This window comes from Lissotriton helveticus, chromosome 7 (assembly GCF_964261635.1).
Source record: "Lissotriton helveticus chromosome 7, aLisHel1.1, whole genome shotgun sequence".
NCBI classification, from domain to species: domain Eukaryota; kingdom Metazoa; phylum Chordata; class Amphibia; order Caudata; family Salamandridae; genus Lissotriton; species Lissotriton helveticus.
In genome coordinates, this window is record NC_136068.1 from 508,478,916 (window position 1) to 508,496,738 (window position 17,823).

Consider the following 17,823-nt stretch of genomic DNA (forward strand, 5'->3'; position numbering starts at 1 on the left):
TCCTAATTGGCATGGAGGGAACACCGCTGCCCTTGCAGACGGTCCCTCCACCTCGGGGGTAGCGGATGTACGCAAGTCCGTCCACCATCCTAATCGACCACTATGTAAGAAGGATTTTTGTCACTTTACCACAATTTTCTTTGTAAATTCCGTAGGTTCTATCTGAGACCATCGTAATGAGTATCCATTTAATTTATCCAACACTATGTTTTGGACCAAGTAGACTGAGTTGCACCAGGTGGTTCGCACGTCATTCGCAGAGGATAAGATTACGCTCTGTAGTAAATGATCGCTCACTGCATTCTCCTGAGTTCTAAGCTTCATAAGTTTTGCAGAATGCCTATTGGGCAGAATGATGTAATCAATAGTTGAATTTATACCCCTCCCATTGAACGTCTGTGTAAAAGAGACTGGAGGGGAACAAAAAATATTTGCAAATCCTAAATCAAACAAAAATAATATCTAATTATGAGGGAGAAATGGGGTATGTGTTGTCATTCTCAGCTGGTAAACCACAACTTTTCCATCCGCTCATCGTGCACGCACCGATATTAAAATCTCCACCCCATACAATAAACACATCCTTCATATTATCACATTTTACCTTGTTCAGGTCACTGGTTCCCCTTTTCAATACTCCTACTATTTGATCCTCAGGGGCATAGTTGTAAAAATTAACCAGTGATGTTTATCCATGTGCATGATCTTGATTTGATAATAACAATCATATATCAACAAGACTATCTTGTCTACATTCACCTTATTAGACACAAATGTCCGTAAAACCCCTTTAGGATCCCATGAACAGAAGGGACTGCAGCAGTGTGAAACGTTTTCTAGCCTTTAATATGGATGCTGTCTACCGCCCAAGATTCGTCGAAACAAAGAACATCAAATTTTCCAACAAAGTCAAGCCATATTGGGTTTAGCAATTTTATGTCAGGCCTACAATGTTCCAAAATAATACAGATATATTTTCCATCTTATCATTACTGGCATTGATATTTTTTTGCCGTAGATAATGCTGTGATGGTTGATGTGATGGTTGATGGCGGTTTGTTTATCTTGCCCCTATCTTTGGACGATCTTATCCCCAGGGTGAGAGGTGGAGTGGCGGGGGTTACAGATATATCTGAGGAATTATCTTCGTACACAACAATTAAGCCCTTTTCCTGATTTACACCAGAAACCAGAAACAAACTAGACGCATCTGCTGGGGTGAGTGAATCATGTGTCTCTCTAGGCGGGTTTATTAGTATCTCCGATGTTTAGTCAATCTATTGCATCTAAAGTAGGGAGTCAAACCGATTATTCACTGGTACATTATATGTGTAGTGGCTATTCTCGTGGATTTCTCTTCTATCAACTCTTAGACTCATATCTGGAGGAGGTTGATAAAAATAGCCCAAAGATAGCACATTGATACCACAGCACGTTATATTCTTATTTCCTACTCTCCAGAGTATATTATCCACTAATTGTGGAGTTTTTAACGTTAAGACTATAAAGTCCCCTGGCAGGTTTTTATAATCCTTGCCAAGCCAGCTCACTCTTCTGGCCACTTTGAATTCCATAACAGTTAACCCTGTTTTTACCTCCAATCAATGCAGCGCCTTGTTTTTCAAAGAGTCCCAAGGTTCCTTTTCCTCAGCCATCAGTCTTGGGACATTAGCAAGTATTGGTGTATATGGTGTAACCGCTGGGGGTAAATCTAGACGATTTGAATTGTCTTGGCAATTACTCTGAGATGGAGGGTAGATAAATCTTGATTAATTAACTGTGTGGCACTACCCTTCGGTATAGTTGTACCTTTCCTCTCTTTGCCCCGTTTAACATTTAATCGATTGAAGTTCTGGGAATTTTTTGAGGGTTCATCTATTGTCCTTGAGGCTTTCGTTACATGATACACAGTGTCCTGTGTCCCTACGCTTACTCGATCTAACGTTTGGAGTGTCTGTCTGTTGGTGCTGCCTGTTCTCACACCCTATTTGATTCACCCAAGCCCACTTGATTATGCAGACTTCTACCCTGATTATCAGTACTCTCCTACCTCTCCGATCTCTGTGTATAATTCATACTCTCTTCAATCCTGGTAACTCTTTTGGTTAGGCTAGCTAATACATATCTTAGAAATGTATCTAATTCTACCACTAATGAGGTTAGGTTGCCAAGATCATTAGCTGATCATTAACTGAGGTGGTGTGTTGAATTTTTGTATGGGCCTTCCCTTTTGCCTTTTGTCTAAGGAGGTTAGTGTTTTAGTTTGTCTAGCTTGTTTAGTCACTTTTTGCCATTTTCCAAGGGTAAAGCCTTGGGTTCCCTGGGGGTTGTCTGCTTTTGTGCCTCCTTTATCATTATCTCTTTAGTTGTCTCTGGATTTCTTAGGCGTTTTAACGGGGGCTGGAAGTCAGACTCCTGATCGCTGACTAGTATTTCATCAGGGACAATTTGGATGCAAGCGTTTTGGGGTTGAATACCCTTTGTATCTGTGCTATTAGCCAGCTTGTCTTTTGGCTTCTTTTTGCTTACTGAGACCCCCATTTTTTCCACGTTCAGAGTATCTTCCACTGTGGGGATCTGTCTTTTAATAGCCCACATTGCCCTGGTGAGATAGTTCAATAGTCTTGTATGAGATGTCCCCCTGGCCTTTGTCGCTGGCAAAATCTGGTTGGTCGTGATCATGGCCTTCCTTTTTCCGATCTTTTGGAATACAGTTCTCAGGATCAGTATGGAGGGCCTTGTATCTATTCTACGGGCCTCACAACCATGTGGTATCTTTACTTGACTCTCCTATGTCTCCACGGAACCCAGCAGTAACATAAACAGATGTAAAATAAATAAAATATTTAAAATACTTTAGTATAACACTTGCAGTTCCAGCTCATCGACAATGTCTTAAAATTCGCAGTTCAGCAGGTGACTGGATCACAAGAATCTCTATTAGGAGACCAAACCAATGTTTTCAAAAGGTTCCAATTTTGCCGGACCGAGAGGCCAAGAGGGAGGGCCCAGCCCCGTCTCCTCCTGGCTCTGAAGGGCGCAGACGGGCACTCCCTTGGCCCGGGCTTTGCCCGTGCGTGGCCCTGGCAAGCCCACGCTGCGGGGCCCGTGTGTGCACTATAAGCGCCTCCTGGCGTGGACTGGTGACGGCGGCAAAGGGCGCAAGGCTCCTGGGGCTTGAAGTTCTGCTGGCCCCTCCTTTCCGCTGCTCAAAACGGGCTCATACGCTGCAGGGCCCGTTTGTGCACTATAAGCACCTCCTCGCGCGGACAGCCTTAAGGCTCCTGGGGCCAGAAGTCCGGCTGCCCCCTCCTTTCTGCTTATCAAAAATGGGCTGCCGCGTTGCGAGGCCCGTGCATGCACTATAAGCGCTTCCTGGCTCTGACTGGTGATGGCTGCAATAGCCGCAAGGCTCCTGGGGCTTGAAGTTCGGCTGCCTCCTCCTTTCCTCTGCTCAAAACGGTCTCCCGCGCTGCGGTGCCCGTGCGTGCACTATAAGCGCATCCTCGAGCAGACTGATGATGGCTGAAATGGCCTCAAGGCTCCTGGGTTTTGAAGTTCGGCTCCCCCTCCTTTCCGCTGCTCAACACGGTCTCCCCTAAACCAGAAAACTGTGCAAGACTGAGTCCATGCACACTATCAAGATATGTTGCCCGTCGTCCTGGCTAGCTCACAGTGTACCATGAGTACCCCTAACCTAGCAAAGTAATAGGTGGTATGTGCAACCTCAGAACATGACACCCCTGACTGCCCAAGGAAATTGTGGAAACAGATCTGAAGCTCTTTCGTTTGGTAACTCATGCATGCCCAAAGGGAAACACATGAAATCCTTGAATTGGTATTTCAGATATTTATTGTTGCAATAAGATTCTTGTGTAAAATACATGCACTGCAATTACTAATAGCAGGAAACAAAATAGAGGAATCAGCATCACAAGAATGGTAAAGAAAATTAATAGTTCAAACATTGTGCTGTTACACAGAATTTATGTTTGTATATGAGTATAGTTACGCTTCTACCTGGCACTCTCTATCCTAGTGTGCCTAGGGTCGGTGAATCTGCCAGAATCCCTGAGGGTGATCTAACTCCTCAGTCCACTGTGGGTATGTGTAATCTGGGAGTCCATCTTGGTGTAGAGCTGGGCTTCATCCTTTTCAGGAGGTAGACAGGATTCAGCTGGGCTGAAATTCCGCCATGGAGCGACCTAGACAGTGTCAGCGAAATGCTCCTCTCACTAGAAAAAAAAGTGATGTCATTTATATAACAAACCTCATACATGTTGCCATGCAGAAGTACCAGTCTGGCCACCATTATTGATTCTATCCTGACAGAGCTCTTGCTGAGCGGAAAATGACATTTTGGCCGGAGAACTTAGCTCTCGTACAGGAAGTTCAAGGCTCTGGTAATGTGCCTTTGAAGAAGTGTAAATGTAAGCAAAATCATTTTGGAGAACATTATCCTTCAAAGGCACGCAAGCAAATGTGTGTCAAATATCAACGTTCAAGAAAGATGTCAACTTTAAACGTGAACACGTAAAGTGGTGATGTCCCTGACCGGGTCTAATCTGACCACATAACAATGGTAGCTAGATGGCACACGCTTCACGAAATCAACATCAGGCAGGAAGGGACCTAGTAGTCCATTGGTTAGTAACTGTCACATTCCCCCAAGGTCACTTATTTTTCATAATTATGGCTGAACAGAAATACAAAAAATATGGCAGAAAGGTAAAACATTTCCTGCAATGATTACTGTTCATTATTTGGTATAAATCCGTTCAGCTGTTGAGAAATTTGCGTTTAATGAGGTGTCAAGGGTGGTCATGAAAGGGTTAAAAGAATCAATATACCTGGACGCTTGGTCCTACAGGGGTCCCTTGGACTTGTGCCGTACCACAAATTAAAAATATACAGCGTTCTAATTGGCCTTGGCCAACTGAGTTTTTTCCCATTGGCCATTTTGTTCTCGTGAGACCGGTACCAGTCCAGCAGAGCCAAGTGATATGATTGGCTGTCAACAACATGAAGAAAAATGTTGCAACCACCATTACAGGATTCGCTGTGTCTTGTAGTTGAAAAATAACTTATAAGGCGACAGGGTAGGGCTATATCATAATGCTTTTATTTTAATGACAGCGTTCCATATTCTTGTATGGTGCAGTCTACTTTAAATAAGTGTTTGATAACATAGTGCAGTACTCTAAACCTCAATGTAGTGCTCAGTATGCATATATTGCATTCACGCTCTTACACATTAGTGTTCTAGAGTCTTATGTTTCATGGCAGTGTCCTACAGTCTAGTGTTTTGTCATATAGTCAGTTTTCCTCTAAACTCCTATTTTTCTTCTCTGACAGCATCCCTTTCAGTCCCTCAAGATTTTAACTACAAACTTTGCTCTCCTATTTGCTTGTGTATATTATGTTAGTTTATATTTTTCTTTTTCCACAGGATATGATCTAATGCAACCAGCCCCTCCTCAGCCAGGTAATATTTCTGATGTTGAAGAAAGAGTGCATTTCTCACTGTTGAATATATGTATATATTTATGTTTTCCTTTTTTTAGGTCTAGCTAGAGACACACTTAATTTCTTCAAGAGCTTATGTAGTCACCAAAAAGAATTTTAAGAATTGGTATTAAGAAAGGGGTTTTGGCTCTGCTTTTATGTTTTTTGTTTTTTGGTAAGGACATTTGACTTGACAGCAGTAGTTATAGATCCTCCATGAAGCTGTTCTGTTGCTAAAACCTGACAAATATATTATCTGATAGAGACATCTAGCTGCAGATTCCTTACATTTGATTTTTCCAGGCATCAGACTGGATCCAATAGATTTTTCTTCCAACAATACCACTGAGCCCCGGTACGTGGCACCAGTCAACTCCAGCGACATTGTCGGCATGATCTGCACTGTTGTGACGTCTGCGTCACCTATAGAGGCACCACCAGTGCTTTTCCATCCACACCAGCCAGCGTAGATCTGTAAAGAGAGCTACCCTCTGTTATTTTTGGACTGGATTTTTTTGATGTTTTGTCGACCCCTTTTTTGTTGGGGAGGTTTTTCCTCATGTTCAAGAACCCTTCTGGTTTCACGCCGTATAAATGCGCCATGTCGATGAAGGACCTACACCTAGTTTGTCTCTGGTGCCTGGAGGGCGGCCACGACTCAAAGTTTTGCTCCGACTGCCACTCCATGCCTCTGAAAGCTTTGAGGCAGGGGTCTCTAAAGCTGCATGGGGTCCCGCGCTCAGCATTGCTTCGTTCTCCCAGGAGGTCTCGTTCACGGTCCTGGTTGAGAAGAAGATACAGGCACTGCTCTGGAAATCCCAAGTCTTCGTCCTCCCAGTCGAAATCATTGAGTCTGTCAGGTGAAAAGCACGAGAAACATGAGAAGTTCTCCCCGTCCAGTGGCTGATGCAACAGAGGAGTCTGGGCACTTTAGGACTTGTTCCTTGGAGCCTGCGCCTGGGTCAGCTCCACGCTTCTCATCCTTCCCAGGAGCCAGAGTGTTGCCCGCCCAGCTGAAGGACTTTTATGATGCCATGTGCCTCATATTTGTGCAGCCTGACCCAACTGGTGCACATTCAGGCCCCGGAGGCTCAATGGGGGCTCCATCGAGTTCCACGCTGGCAGCTCCAGCTTGGCGCTGGTGACCCCCCATGGATCCGGCCTGACACTGGTCATACATGCTGCGACCTTTCCCAGCGCTGGTCCCGATGCTGAGTCTCCAGATGCTGCCGGTGCCGACTTGCAGTGACAGACCCATTCTTATCACTGATGACTCAAAGCCGATCAGCACCTACCAGTGTAACAGGGCCCTTAGGTTCTATGCCACTTCATCAGCTCCATTCTGAAGGGCTAGGAATTGAGGAAGATTGAAAGGGTTCGCTGGACCCTTTACAAGACCAGCCTCATCAAGAAATGGACTGGTATGAGGAATTGGGTGAGCCAGCGTACTGGATACCTCTCCAGAATCTGGCCTCATTTTTCCCCCTACCACTGCTACAGAGAAGAGAGTATCATACACTATGGTGGTGCAAAGGGTAGCTTTAATGCTCGGCATTCAGCTCCCTTCCATGGCAGACAAGAAGAATATCTTGACAGAGGTCCTACGTCCTAGTATCTCCCCTCTGAACCCCTGCTGCCTTTCACTGAAGCCTTAACTGATGTCCCACTGGGAACCTGGTCCAAGCCCAGCACAGGGGCTCCTATGAATTATGCAGTTGCCCGCCGCCATTGCCCTGCAACGGGTGACCCAAATTTCCTCACTAATCATCCTACCCCTGAGAGATTGGTCGTTCAAGCCTCTACCTCTTACAGCGCGTTCCCTTCCGCACCCCCGTATAGGGAATCCAAGAGACTGGATAGCTGAGGTAAGAAACGTTTTCCTTCCATCAGCCTTGCATTGCGGTCGGTAAACACTGCATGCATATTGGACTGTTATTCCCACACTTTGTGGGAAACAGTTACGCAAGTGCTGCCACAGGTCCCAAGGGAGGGCTAGGCGATCCTCTCCCGTGCAGTATTAGAAGGGAGATATGCGGCAAAGTTCCCATTCTCTGTGATCGTTACACACCCGTACTTGCTGTGTAGAGCAGTTTCATCAACAGTGGTTGTTCGACACCACACTTGGTCAAGGACTTCTGGTTTTTCAGGGGATGTCCTGGCCTCTATAATGGACATGCCCTTTGATGGCAACTGCCTCTTTGGAGATAAGGCAGACATGGCTCAATAGAGCTTTAAGGACTCACAGGCTACCACCAAGTCCTTGAGCCTCTTAGTGGTCACACATTCCATATGCTTTTTGCCCCTTTCAAAGCTACAGAGGGCCACAAGACTGTGCAAGTTCAACAACCTCTGCACGGCCATGGGCATGGCTCGTTCTGACCCCGTGGGTCGGGCAGCCAAAAAGTCAACCATTCTCCCTGCAACCTTAACTTCCAAACCTTCCAAGTCTTGGCTATCAAGATCATGAGCGGCCAGTTGGTGGCAGGATCAGCCATCACCTCCACTGCTGTCACAACATCACCTCTGACAAGTGGGCCCTCCAGATACTCTGAAGGGGTACTCCTTCCCCTTTGAGACTACCCTTCCTCTATGCCTCTAACTTATGACGGGCTGATGGAGGATCATCTGACTTTGCTTCAGGAGGAAGTCATGACTCTCTTGGGTAAGTGGGCCATAGAGAGAATTCCTGCACCATAAGTAGACTTTGGTTGTCATTCCGCACTACTTTCTGCTCCCAAAAAAGGAAAAGGGTCCGCACCCTATCCTAGATCTGCAAGCCCTCATCTACTTCCTCAAAAAGGAAAGGTTCAAGATGCTTACTCTAGCTCAGGTCTTGTCTGCCCTGGATCCAGGAGACTGGATGGTAGCGTTGGACTTGTAGGACGCCAATTTTTACATTCCCCTCCGGACTGATCATCGGTGCCACCTCCTGTTTACTGTAGGCCACAAGCCCTTTCAGTTCACCGTGCCACCCTTTGGCCTTACCAGCTCCCTTTTGGTGTTCACCAAGGTGATGGCAGTGGTTGCAGCATGTCTGTGCAGATCAAGGGTGCCATTCTGCCCCTATCTTGATGAAATTTACAAAGTCACACTGTCACAGGCCCCTGAGTGGTTGTAGGCACAAGGAAACGTTGAGTCAGGAATGAAGATGAGGAGACCCTGGAAATTTAGTAATATGGAAGTTTTTTATTCAGGGTGAACTGTGGTTCATAAAGGAACAGTGTCCATCCAGTGTTGCCATGGACGAGGAGAAGGGGGGGGAAACGGAATTGTCTCTACAGTCCGGTGGAATCCTATTGGCAGGAAAGCTTCTGCGGCACTCTGTGTTGTCCCAGCTCCAGCAGACGGACGTCCCGGACAGTGTCAAAATAAAAGAAAAACCACAGATCAGTGGAATATTTGAGGGAGCTGCTTTTGACCAGGGCAGTGGGGTGCGAGGGGGTCACCACGAACTACCATCACTTGTGCTCGAACAATAAAGAGAATCGGTGCCCACCCACACAAACCTACCCATTCCCTCCCTGTGAAAACAAAAGCCCCCACAGACGACTACATACCTGCTCCAGCCATACTCCTCCTGGAGAGTGGCGGGGCTACGCATAGGATCGTTGGCCTCCTGGCGTCTGATCCTTCTCCGGCTTCTGATCCTGGGCGTCAGGAACGCCAGACGACACAGGATCCAGCAGCTGCTTCTCTGGTTCTCTTCCACATTCGTCTTCCCCAGCTTGCCCGCTTCCTGGTTCTGGCTCCTCCCTTTTGATAGGAGAGGGTCCGATGTCATGCTCCCAGATACGTTTTTTTTGTAAACTTTATTTTCAAGTTTTCCAGCAATTTTCACAATACATTACATTAAACAGTGTCACAAAAAACTCTGCAAAAAAAAAAAAAGTGGCCATATTTAGCATGTTAACTCACGAGCAGATGATGGAGATGCACAGTCTTATCTCTACAGCACACTCATCAAGGCACATAACACTACATGTTATTCACAGTTGGCTAGAGGGTTCAGGGCCCATATTCTACTCACTCATGGGCATGAAACTCTCTAATCTCCACAAAGTTCATCAATTGCGTCCTCAGCATCCTGCAGTCGGAGATAATCTTGCAACCGCCCCTAGATATCTTTGGGCTTCGAGGCCATCGGTAGTAGTTCAGCATACATGGAGCTTTGCTCTTGACAGTAAGTCAAACTGTTATCCACTCCTTAAATTTCGGGGCACGGCCCCTACCCCATCTACAGGCCACCCTCCGTTTAGCTAGTAATAGGGAGAGAGCAACACATTTCCTATACTTCTTAGGCATCTGTGCCGTATAACCCAGCAATGCTAATAACGGATCTCGTTCCAAGACTTGACAAATCATTGTGCCCATTGTGCCCAAAGCCGCTAGGACTTGCTCCCAGTATTCTCGTATAGACGAACACTCCCACGCTAAGTGAAGAAATCCTGCCCGTTTTGCTTACACCGTAGGCACCTATCATCATCTGCCATTTTAAATCGCAGTTTGGTTGCCTGCGTGTAATACAATCTATGCAAATATTTATAGTGTATAACTCGCAACCTACAGCTAGATGAAATCTGCGCCGTCTGCACACAACAATATCGCCATTGCTCGTCAGTAATCTCCCATCCCAACTCTTCACCCCAGTGCAGCCGGGACTTACTCACTATACCTGCCCTATGTGTACGGATGCTGTTGTACAGTCGTGACACAAGATGTCTCCCATCCGGAGAGATCAACATTTGGTGTAAGGGGAGAAGGCATGCTAGCTCGTGTGGGAAATCAGGGAGAATAGACCGCAGTCCCTGCCTAAGCCGAATATATAGGAATGTATCTAAGGGCATAGGTTGTATACCCGTCAAGAGGTGGTACAAAGAACGAAACTCCCCATCATGAAAGAGATCTCCCCAGGTGGTTACATGGACGAGCGCGCACAGGTTCTGGAATCCTTTCTCGTGTAAGAGCGATAATTCGGGGTGATAGGACAGTAGGAGCTGGGAAGAGTATAGGAGTGGCACGTCTAGCAGAGCAGCAATCCAATGCCAGGCGTCCACCGTGCCCGTGACTGTCGTGGGTGGTCTTCAACTGTCACCTGTGGCATGTAACGAGGAGGGTGGACCCAGTAGTAAGCATAGTGCGCCCGCGCACTTAAAAAATAGATTTCAAAATCCGGAACATCAAACCCTCCCTGCTCATATGGTCTCATTAGCGTCGACCATTCAAGTCTCCCCTGCTCCCCCCCCCCCCCCCATAAAAGCCTAAGCAATTCAGTCCACAATGTTTTAAAGAAAAAACGCCCCGGATCATAAGGGACGTTAAGAAATAGATAAAGAAACTGGGGTAGTACGATCTTTATAAGAGAAGCTCTCCCGGCGAGCGATAGAGGCAATGATATCCAGCGAGTAACATTGGCAGTAAGCCGCGTGATGGCGTACCGTAATTGGCACGTATGGTTTCATCTTTGTCTTGGGTTACCTGTATTCCGAGATACCGAAGTTCCGAGCCACACCACTCTATCGGATAGTCCAGTGGGAATTGCTGAACCGCCGGGGTGAGCGGGAAAATCAGTGACTTGCCCCAGTTAATGCAAATGCCCGAGAGCCGACCAAATTTTATAAACTCACTTAAAATGGGATTAATATTCTGTTGCGGCTCTCTAACATAGAGGGTAATGTCGTTCCGCATACAGTGAGACTAGTATTTGCTGCAGGCAGCATCGAAATGCCGTGTCCTGATGCAGCTGCCGCAGCCTACAAGCCAGGGGCTCCACCGCTAGGGCAAATAGAAGCGGCGATAACAGGCACCCCTGACGAGTACCCTTAGAGGGGTTGTGAAAGGTGACCATTAACCAGCACTCGAGCCGTGGGATGATGATATAATAACGCAATCTAAGAAAGGAATACCTCGGGGACGCCCATTCTTCGCATCACTCCAAATAAATAATCCCACTCCACCGTGTCAAATGTTTTAGTTGCATCTAAAAAAACTGCAACGAGTGGGAAATCCGGCGCTACATTCTGTATCAGTGTGAACAATGTCCTAAGGTTATGGGAGGTTGCTCTGCCAGGCACGAACCCCGATTGATCAGGCAGTACCAGCCTATCAAGTAGAAGGGACAATCTATTAGCCAACACTTTCGCCATTATTTTAGTGTCACAGTTCATCAGTGACAATGGCCTATAGGAGTCACAAGTGTCTGGTGGTTTACCCGGTTTCAATAAGGAGGTAACTATTGCCTCTCTCATTGAAGTGGGGAGTGTTCCTACCTCAAGGGATTCTTCATAAACTTTCTTCAATACTGGCGCTATGATGTCAATATAGGCCTTATAGAATCCAGCCGGGAGGCCATCTGAACCCGGCCCCTTTCCATTCTGAAGCTGCATAATAGCTTCCTTGATTTCATCTAATTTGAAGGGAATGCTAAGGAACTTCTGCTGTGTATCCCCAAGCCAACCCAGTGCAACATCTTTCGTGAAGTCCTCCAGATCTACAGTGTCCCTTCTCTGAGAGGTGTATAGCGATGTATAATGTTTAACAAATGCCTCCAGTATTTGTGGCAAATCCCTATGTGTCGCCCCTCCTGGTTCCTGTATTTCCAGCACGCGGGTATTGAACCGAGGGCCCCTCACTAGTGCAGCCAGCACCTTCCCTGGCCTATCCCCCTCCCCATATTTACACGCTGTCCAATACTTCCCCCTGAACTTTACCTCTCTATGCGCAGCATCTTCTTAGTCAGTTAAGAGTGTACGAAAATCATTGTGTACCTGACCCACTTCCCCCCGCCCTATCCTTCTCTCCAACCCCTTCAACTCCTGCTCCAGTTTACGTATTGCATTCTGAATGTCCCTCAGTACCTCAAAACTCTTAGACATGCAAAGCCCTTGTTTCGTTACTTTGAACGCCTCCAATATAATCTCTACGCAGTCTACAGAGCCTTTGTTTCGTACAAAAAAGTCTTCAATCTCTTCACCCAATTCAGCCCTAAAGACTGTATCCAGCAGTGCCGTGGGCTGGAGCCGCCAACTCGGTCGGGCCTATCATACCCCGGAAGAGACAGCGAGACCTTAACCGGACAGTGATCAGAGAAGGTGCGGGCCAAATGTGTCACATTCCTAATGGTCGGCCCGAGCCCCCCTGTAACCAGACAGTAGTCTATGCACGCCCAAGTTCCCGTACAGGACGTAAAATGTGTACCCTCACGTTGTGTGGCATGGAAATATCTCCAACTATCGGTCAACCCTCCTTCCAGTATTCTGCCCTGCAGAACCTCCTGTGCCCTAGTGTAGTGCTGTAACCCCGGGTTGGACCTATCTAGTTGTGGGTTGAGCGCCACATTAAAATCACCCCATCCAAATAATATGAGTAGACCCAATTGCTAGGATCTTACCCCATAAATCAGTAAAAAAATTCTGGGCAGTCTGAGTTAGGGCCATAACAGTTAGCATTTGTCACGGTATCTCTACCCAAGCGCCCACAAAGGATGACATACCTGCCCTGTGAATCCACCACCTCCCCCATCCTTTCAAAGCATGTGAGTTTACTGCAGAGTATTGCTGTGCCTCAGGCATAGGAGGAGTCGGAGACAAACACCCGGCAACCTGTCCAGCGACTAGCAAATGAGTTCGCCACTCGTGACGCAGTGTGGGTTTCCTGTAGGAGTGCTATATGAATCTGCTGCCTATCAAGATATGTCAGCATCTGTCTCCTCTTTCTCGGGTCTCCAAGACCACGCACATTCCAAGAGATGACTCTAAGAGTGTAGTCCCCCACTGTGCCATCAGACAAGAAAGTCGATCCTTGAGCAACCTTTAGCACATGCCGACACCTCCTGATGTGTACACAAACCAGAGCATAGATACTTTCAGTGACTAGTATATTAGCATCATTGCAACAATGAACTACCCCCCATCCATCCCCCCTCCCACTGAAGCATCCCAATCATGCCAGGAGTACACAACCCGCCCCCCTCCCGTGTCCCAAACTTCTTCTCAGGTAGACCAACTGGGCCCAGAGCATCACCTCCGAAACTAAAGGGGAGACTACTGAGAAGTATCATGAAGGCAGCAACCAAAGTGGGGCTATTCCTTGGTGGTAAATGCACCTAGGTAGCCCACTGACACCCCTTGTTAGCCCAGAATCCACGTCGATGAATCGCGACCTACAGGGTCTAACCCGAGGGTGAACGGCAGTTCAATTAACTCTCACACCTTTTGCAATTTCTACACCCCAATGTCTACACATCAGATGTGTAACTTATCTCGATCCCCCATTCCAGCAACAGTAAGGCTGCTAGCCATTATAGCAGGGCATAAAATGTCTATATACAGTGCAACAAAGCTAAACACCAAGAGCCTCATTCCTCCTCTGGAAACTGCGATCCAGGTGGGTCCTCCAATTCCCGCTGCTGTCGTTTCTGTTTCTTGAGGTTTTTCAAGTAATCCTCTACTTGTTGTGGATTAGTGAAAAATGTTTGTGTCCCCTGATGAATAATGCGGAGGTGAGCAGGGTACAATAAAGCATAGTCTATCTGAGCTTGTCTGAGCTTTTGTTTTACTCCCAAAATGTTACGACGTTCCTCTTGGACATGTATTGTAAAAGAGATACCATCATACGTTAACTGTTTTTCTCTCTAGCAATTCTTAAGGCGACATCTCTGTCTCGATAATTTAATAGACAGTTAATGACAGGTCTGGGAGGACTTCCAGGGGGGGGGTCTCGCCCCCAGCGATCGATGCGCCCTTTCCACCACAAATTGAGAAGATAACAGGTCGGCACCCACCACAGCCATAAGCAATTTCTCAATATACTCCTCCATGCGCACTGTACCTGTACTTTCCGGAATTCCTAGGACGCGAATGTTGTTTCTTTGACTGCGGGCTTCTATGACCTCATTCTTTGCCGCTATTATCTTGAGCAGCCTGTCCATCTGCGTCATCGCCTTTTTGGGCTTCGCAGTGGTGTCCTCTACATCGGAGACTCGCTGTTCCGCCTTCTTAAGACGCGTCTCATGCCCCTCTATTGTGCGCACTATGGCATCCATCCGGGTGGAGACCGTGTAGATTTTGTCCGCCGTGGTCGCAAACCCCTGCCTAAGAAGCGATTTTAGATCTTAGCTCGATGTTTGTATGGAATCTTGCGGAGAGTCTTCCGCACCAGCGCTCTTCACTGCAGCCTGTTGTTTATTAGCTCTTTTAGCCTCAAATGAAAGTTTCGGCTGGCGAGCATCCAGTTGCCCCATTTTAAGTCCGGGCCCAGCCGCACCCCTGACGGCTCCGGATCCCCTCTCTGTCAGTCGCCAGGCACACGTTGCGTTCGCTACTCCAAACCCACTGCAGGCGCTGAGGGCCGGGTAGTGACCCAGCACTGCCTGCGACGAAGATGGCCAAGAGCACAGCACTGCGCGTCACTCCACAAGTAGGCACTCACTGCTCCGCTCCGTTGTAGCGATCCAGGGACCCAGGATCAGCCCTTTGAGGAGCCTCTCGGTCACGCTCTAGCGCTCTATTCACACCTCTATCAGCAGAAGAAGCTTCTTCCTGTTACCATCGCCAACTAGTATCCGTGCCTGGCATCTGCTTCTAACCCAGTGCCCGTGTTTCACAGACGCACATGCACCCAGCAACGCCGACAAATTGCATCCACCTGAAACCTCCGACACAGTCCATAGCGCTTATCCCCACACACCCAGGGGGCGACTTGGCGCACAAGGTCTCCAAGTTCTGCTCCGTATAGGTTGTTCACCTTCAATGCTGCACACCTCCAGTCCCCAAGTCCCCAACAGCGCAGTCACAGTATTGGGACCCAGCACTTGCTACACCGCTAGCCGCCGCGTTAACTTCACAGCCCGCAGCTTAGTCAGTGCGCCGCACACGTAGCTCAGCGTCCCACAGCCACAACCTATGCCGCAAGTAGGTTGAAAAATGGCGGCACCTCCACAGTTCACTCACCGCCACCACTTAGTCCATTCCAGTAGGCTTCGATCCAGCTCCCAAGGGCCCCGCCCGTCTCATCTCACGTTTAGATGGTGCCGACGGCAGCAGCGGGCATCCCACGCAGCGTGGAGACCGTTTGCCAGCTCAAGCTTGGACCATTGGGGATCTCGCTAAAGTGGCCGGTCCTTCACCGCTGCAGGCGGCCAAGCCTCCGCTCTCAGATTTCCCGGGGCAGCCACTTATGGGATACAGTTTGGAGACACCCACCACAGGCCCCCTGTGCGGATCTGGCCGCTCTCCGGCATTCCGGCCCTGGGAACGCGTGGCGAGCTGGGGTCTCTCCTGACCAGGCACCCCGATCAGCAGCTCCTGAAGCAGCGAGCAGGTATCTCGCCCCTCGCTACATATGCTCACCAATGCTCGCCAGTGCCTCCCGCAGCTCCAATAGTTGCATCGCCGGGATCCCGAGGTCAGCATCAATCAGCCCCTGCAACTTCTGTCGTTACATGCAGGCGGAGAGGCGGACAAAAGCAGGATTATGCAGCCGGACAGCGGGAGCCTCACCACACAGCGGCCATTCTGCTCGAGTGCCACCTAGTGCCCCCCTGCTCCCAGATACTTTCTCCCGTAGGTCCCAAGTGGTCTTAAAGGGGCCAGGCCATTCCTCTGCATGGATGAGGATTAAAGCGTCAACATCAGACGAAGCTTGTGAGGCCCACTCCCCAGGGAATCCGTTATACAACCTCCCACCTAGGTTTTCCCGATCGGGGGGAAACAGGATAGCGGGATAGAAAGTCGGCCTTCCCCTGTTCCGTTCCCTTACGGTGACGCACTTAAAATTAAAAAGGCTGTAGGACCAGGAACTATCGGAGGACGCGGTCGTTGCAACCCTTGTTCAGCGGGAGCCACGTCAGGGGAGCATGGTCAGTATACAAAATAAAGGGTCTACCCTCGAGATAGTAGTGCCGTTTTTCGATTTCCCACCTTACTGCTATGCATTCCTTTTCAATTGTGGGATAAACCCTTTACCTTGGGAACATTTTCCTGCTGATATAGACGACAGGCCTCTCCTCACCCTCACTATCAACCTGGGACAGTACCACCCCTGAACCCACCCCGAAGGCGTCCGTCTGGAGGATAAAGGGTTTTTGAAAGTCTAGGGTCATCAGCACAGGGGAGGTTGTTAAGGCGGTCTTAAGTAGTAGAAAGGCCTGTTCTCCATGGAGCGAGTGGTTACGCGACCGTGAGGCAGGGACTAATTTTTTTAAAAGATCTGTGAGGGGGGCAGCGACCTCGGAAAACTGGGGGATGAAGCGCCTGTAGTACCCCACCAATCCAAGGAAAGCCCGAAGGTCACGTTTGGTCATTGGGAAGGGTGAATTTTAGATGGCTTTTACCTTCTCGTCTGGGGCTCTATCAGACCCTTCCCTAAAACATACCCCCAATACTTGACTTTCTGGAAAGCGAATCTGGACTTTTTCGCGTTGATTTGTAAACGAGCAAGTCCAAGCTAGGCAAGGACGGCCTGGAGATTTTGGAGGTGTTCGGGCCATGAATTACTATATACCACAATATCGTCTAGATAGGCAGAGGTGTAGGATAGGTAAGGTGCTAATACCGTATCCATCAGCCTCTGGAAACTAGCCAGGGCCCCATGCAACCCAAACCGGAGGACCGTAAAGTGTTATAGGCCATCGGGTGTAGAAAAAGCCGTCTTTTCTTGGTCAGCAGGGTTTAGGGGAATTTGCCAATAGCCCTTGGTGAGATCTGTTGTGGAGATGTACCGAGCCTCACAAAGGCGCACTAATACCTCATCAACCTGGAGAAGCGGATAACCATCCTGTTTGGAGACACTGTTTATCGCTCGAAAGTCGATACAAGGAAAAAGGGGGAACACCAATTGCTCTTAGAGCGTACTATGATCCCTGTTTTTAGCATCTGAGACACCTCGTTCTGGAGAGCCAGGCGCCGGGCCTCAGGGACCCTGTAGGGTTTCTGTTGGACTTGGCCCTTCTGGCAGGTTCGCCCCTAAACTTTTTGCTTTGGTATGTGACTTGGTGTTAGTTATTTTTGGCTTCTGCGCACTTCAACACTGTGTCTCAGTGTAAAGTGCGTGCGCTCTATGAGTGCATGTTGTGAGATTGGCCCGCCCTCCCATAGGAATGCATGGGGAATGTATGTGTCCATGGAAGTTCCTGATGCATGAAGAGTGCAGGATCGAGTTTGGTATGTGCGAACTCGTGAAAGTGAATGCTGCGCGATGATGTGTGCAGCTTTAATGTGTCTAGTGTGGAAGTGCCACTTCTAGAAGTTGGCATGTCTGTGTAATAAAGGGGATTTGACTGTCTGGCTTGTGATTGGCTGGAGCTGGCTGGTGTGCCTGGCT

General features: G+C 48.3%; 1 protein-coding gene across 1 annotated transcript in view; it reads left to right on the plus strand.

Annotated features, from left to right (window-relative positions):
* Positions 1–17,823, plus strand: part of LOC144768685 (uncharacterized) — a 9,047,330-nt gene that overhangs the window by 5,243,911 nt on the left and 3,785,596 nt on the right. The window contains exon 31 of the mRNA XM_078652515.1: positions 5,450–5,485. Within this exon, the coding sequence (XP_078508641.1) occupies positions 5,450–5,485 (36 nt within the window). The remainder of the gene's footprint in view (positions 1–5,449; positions 5,486–17,823) is intronic.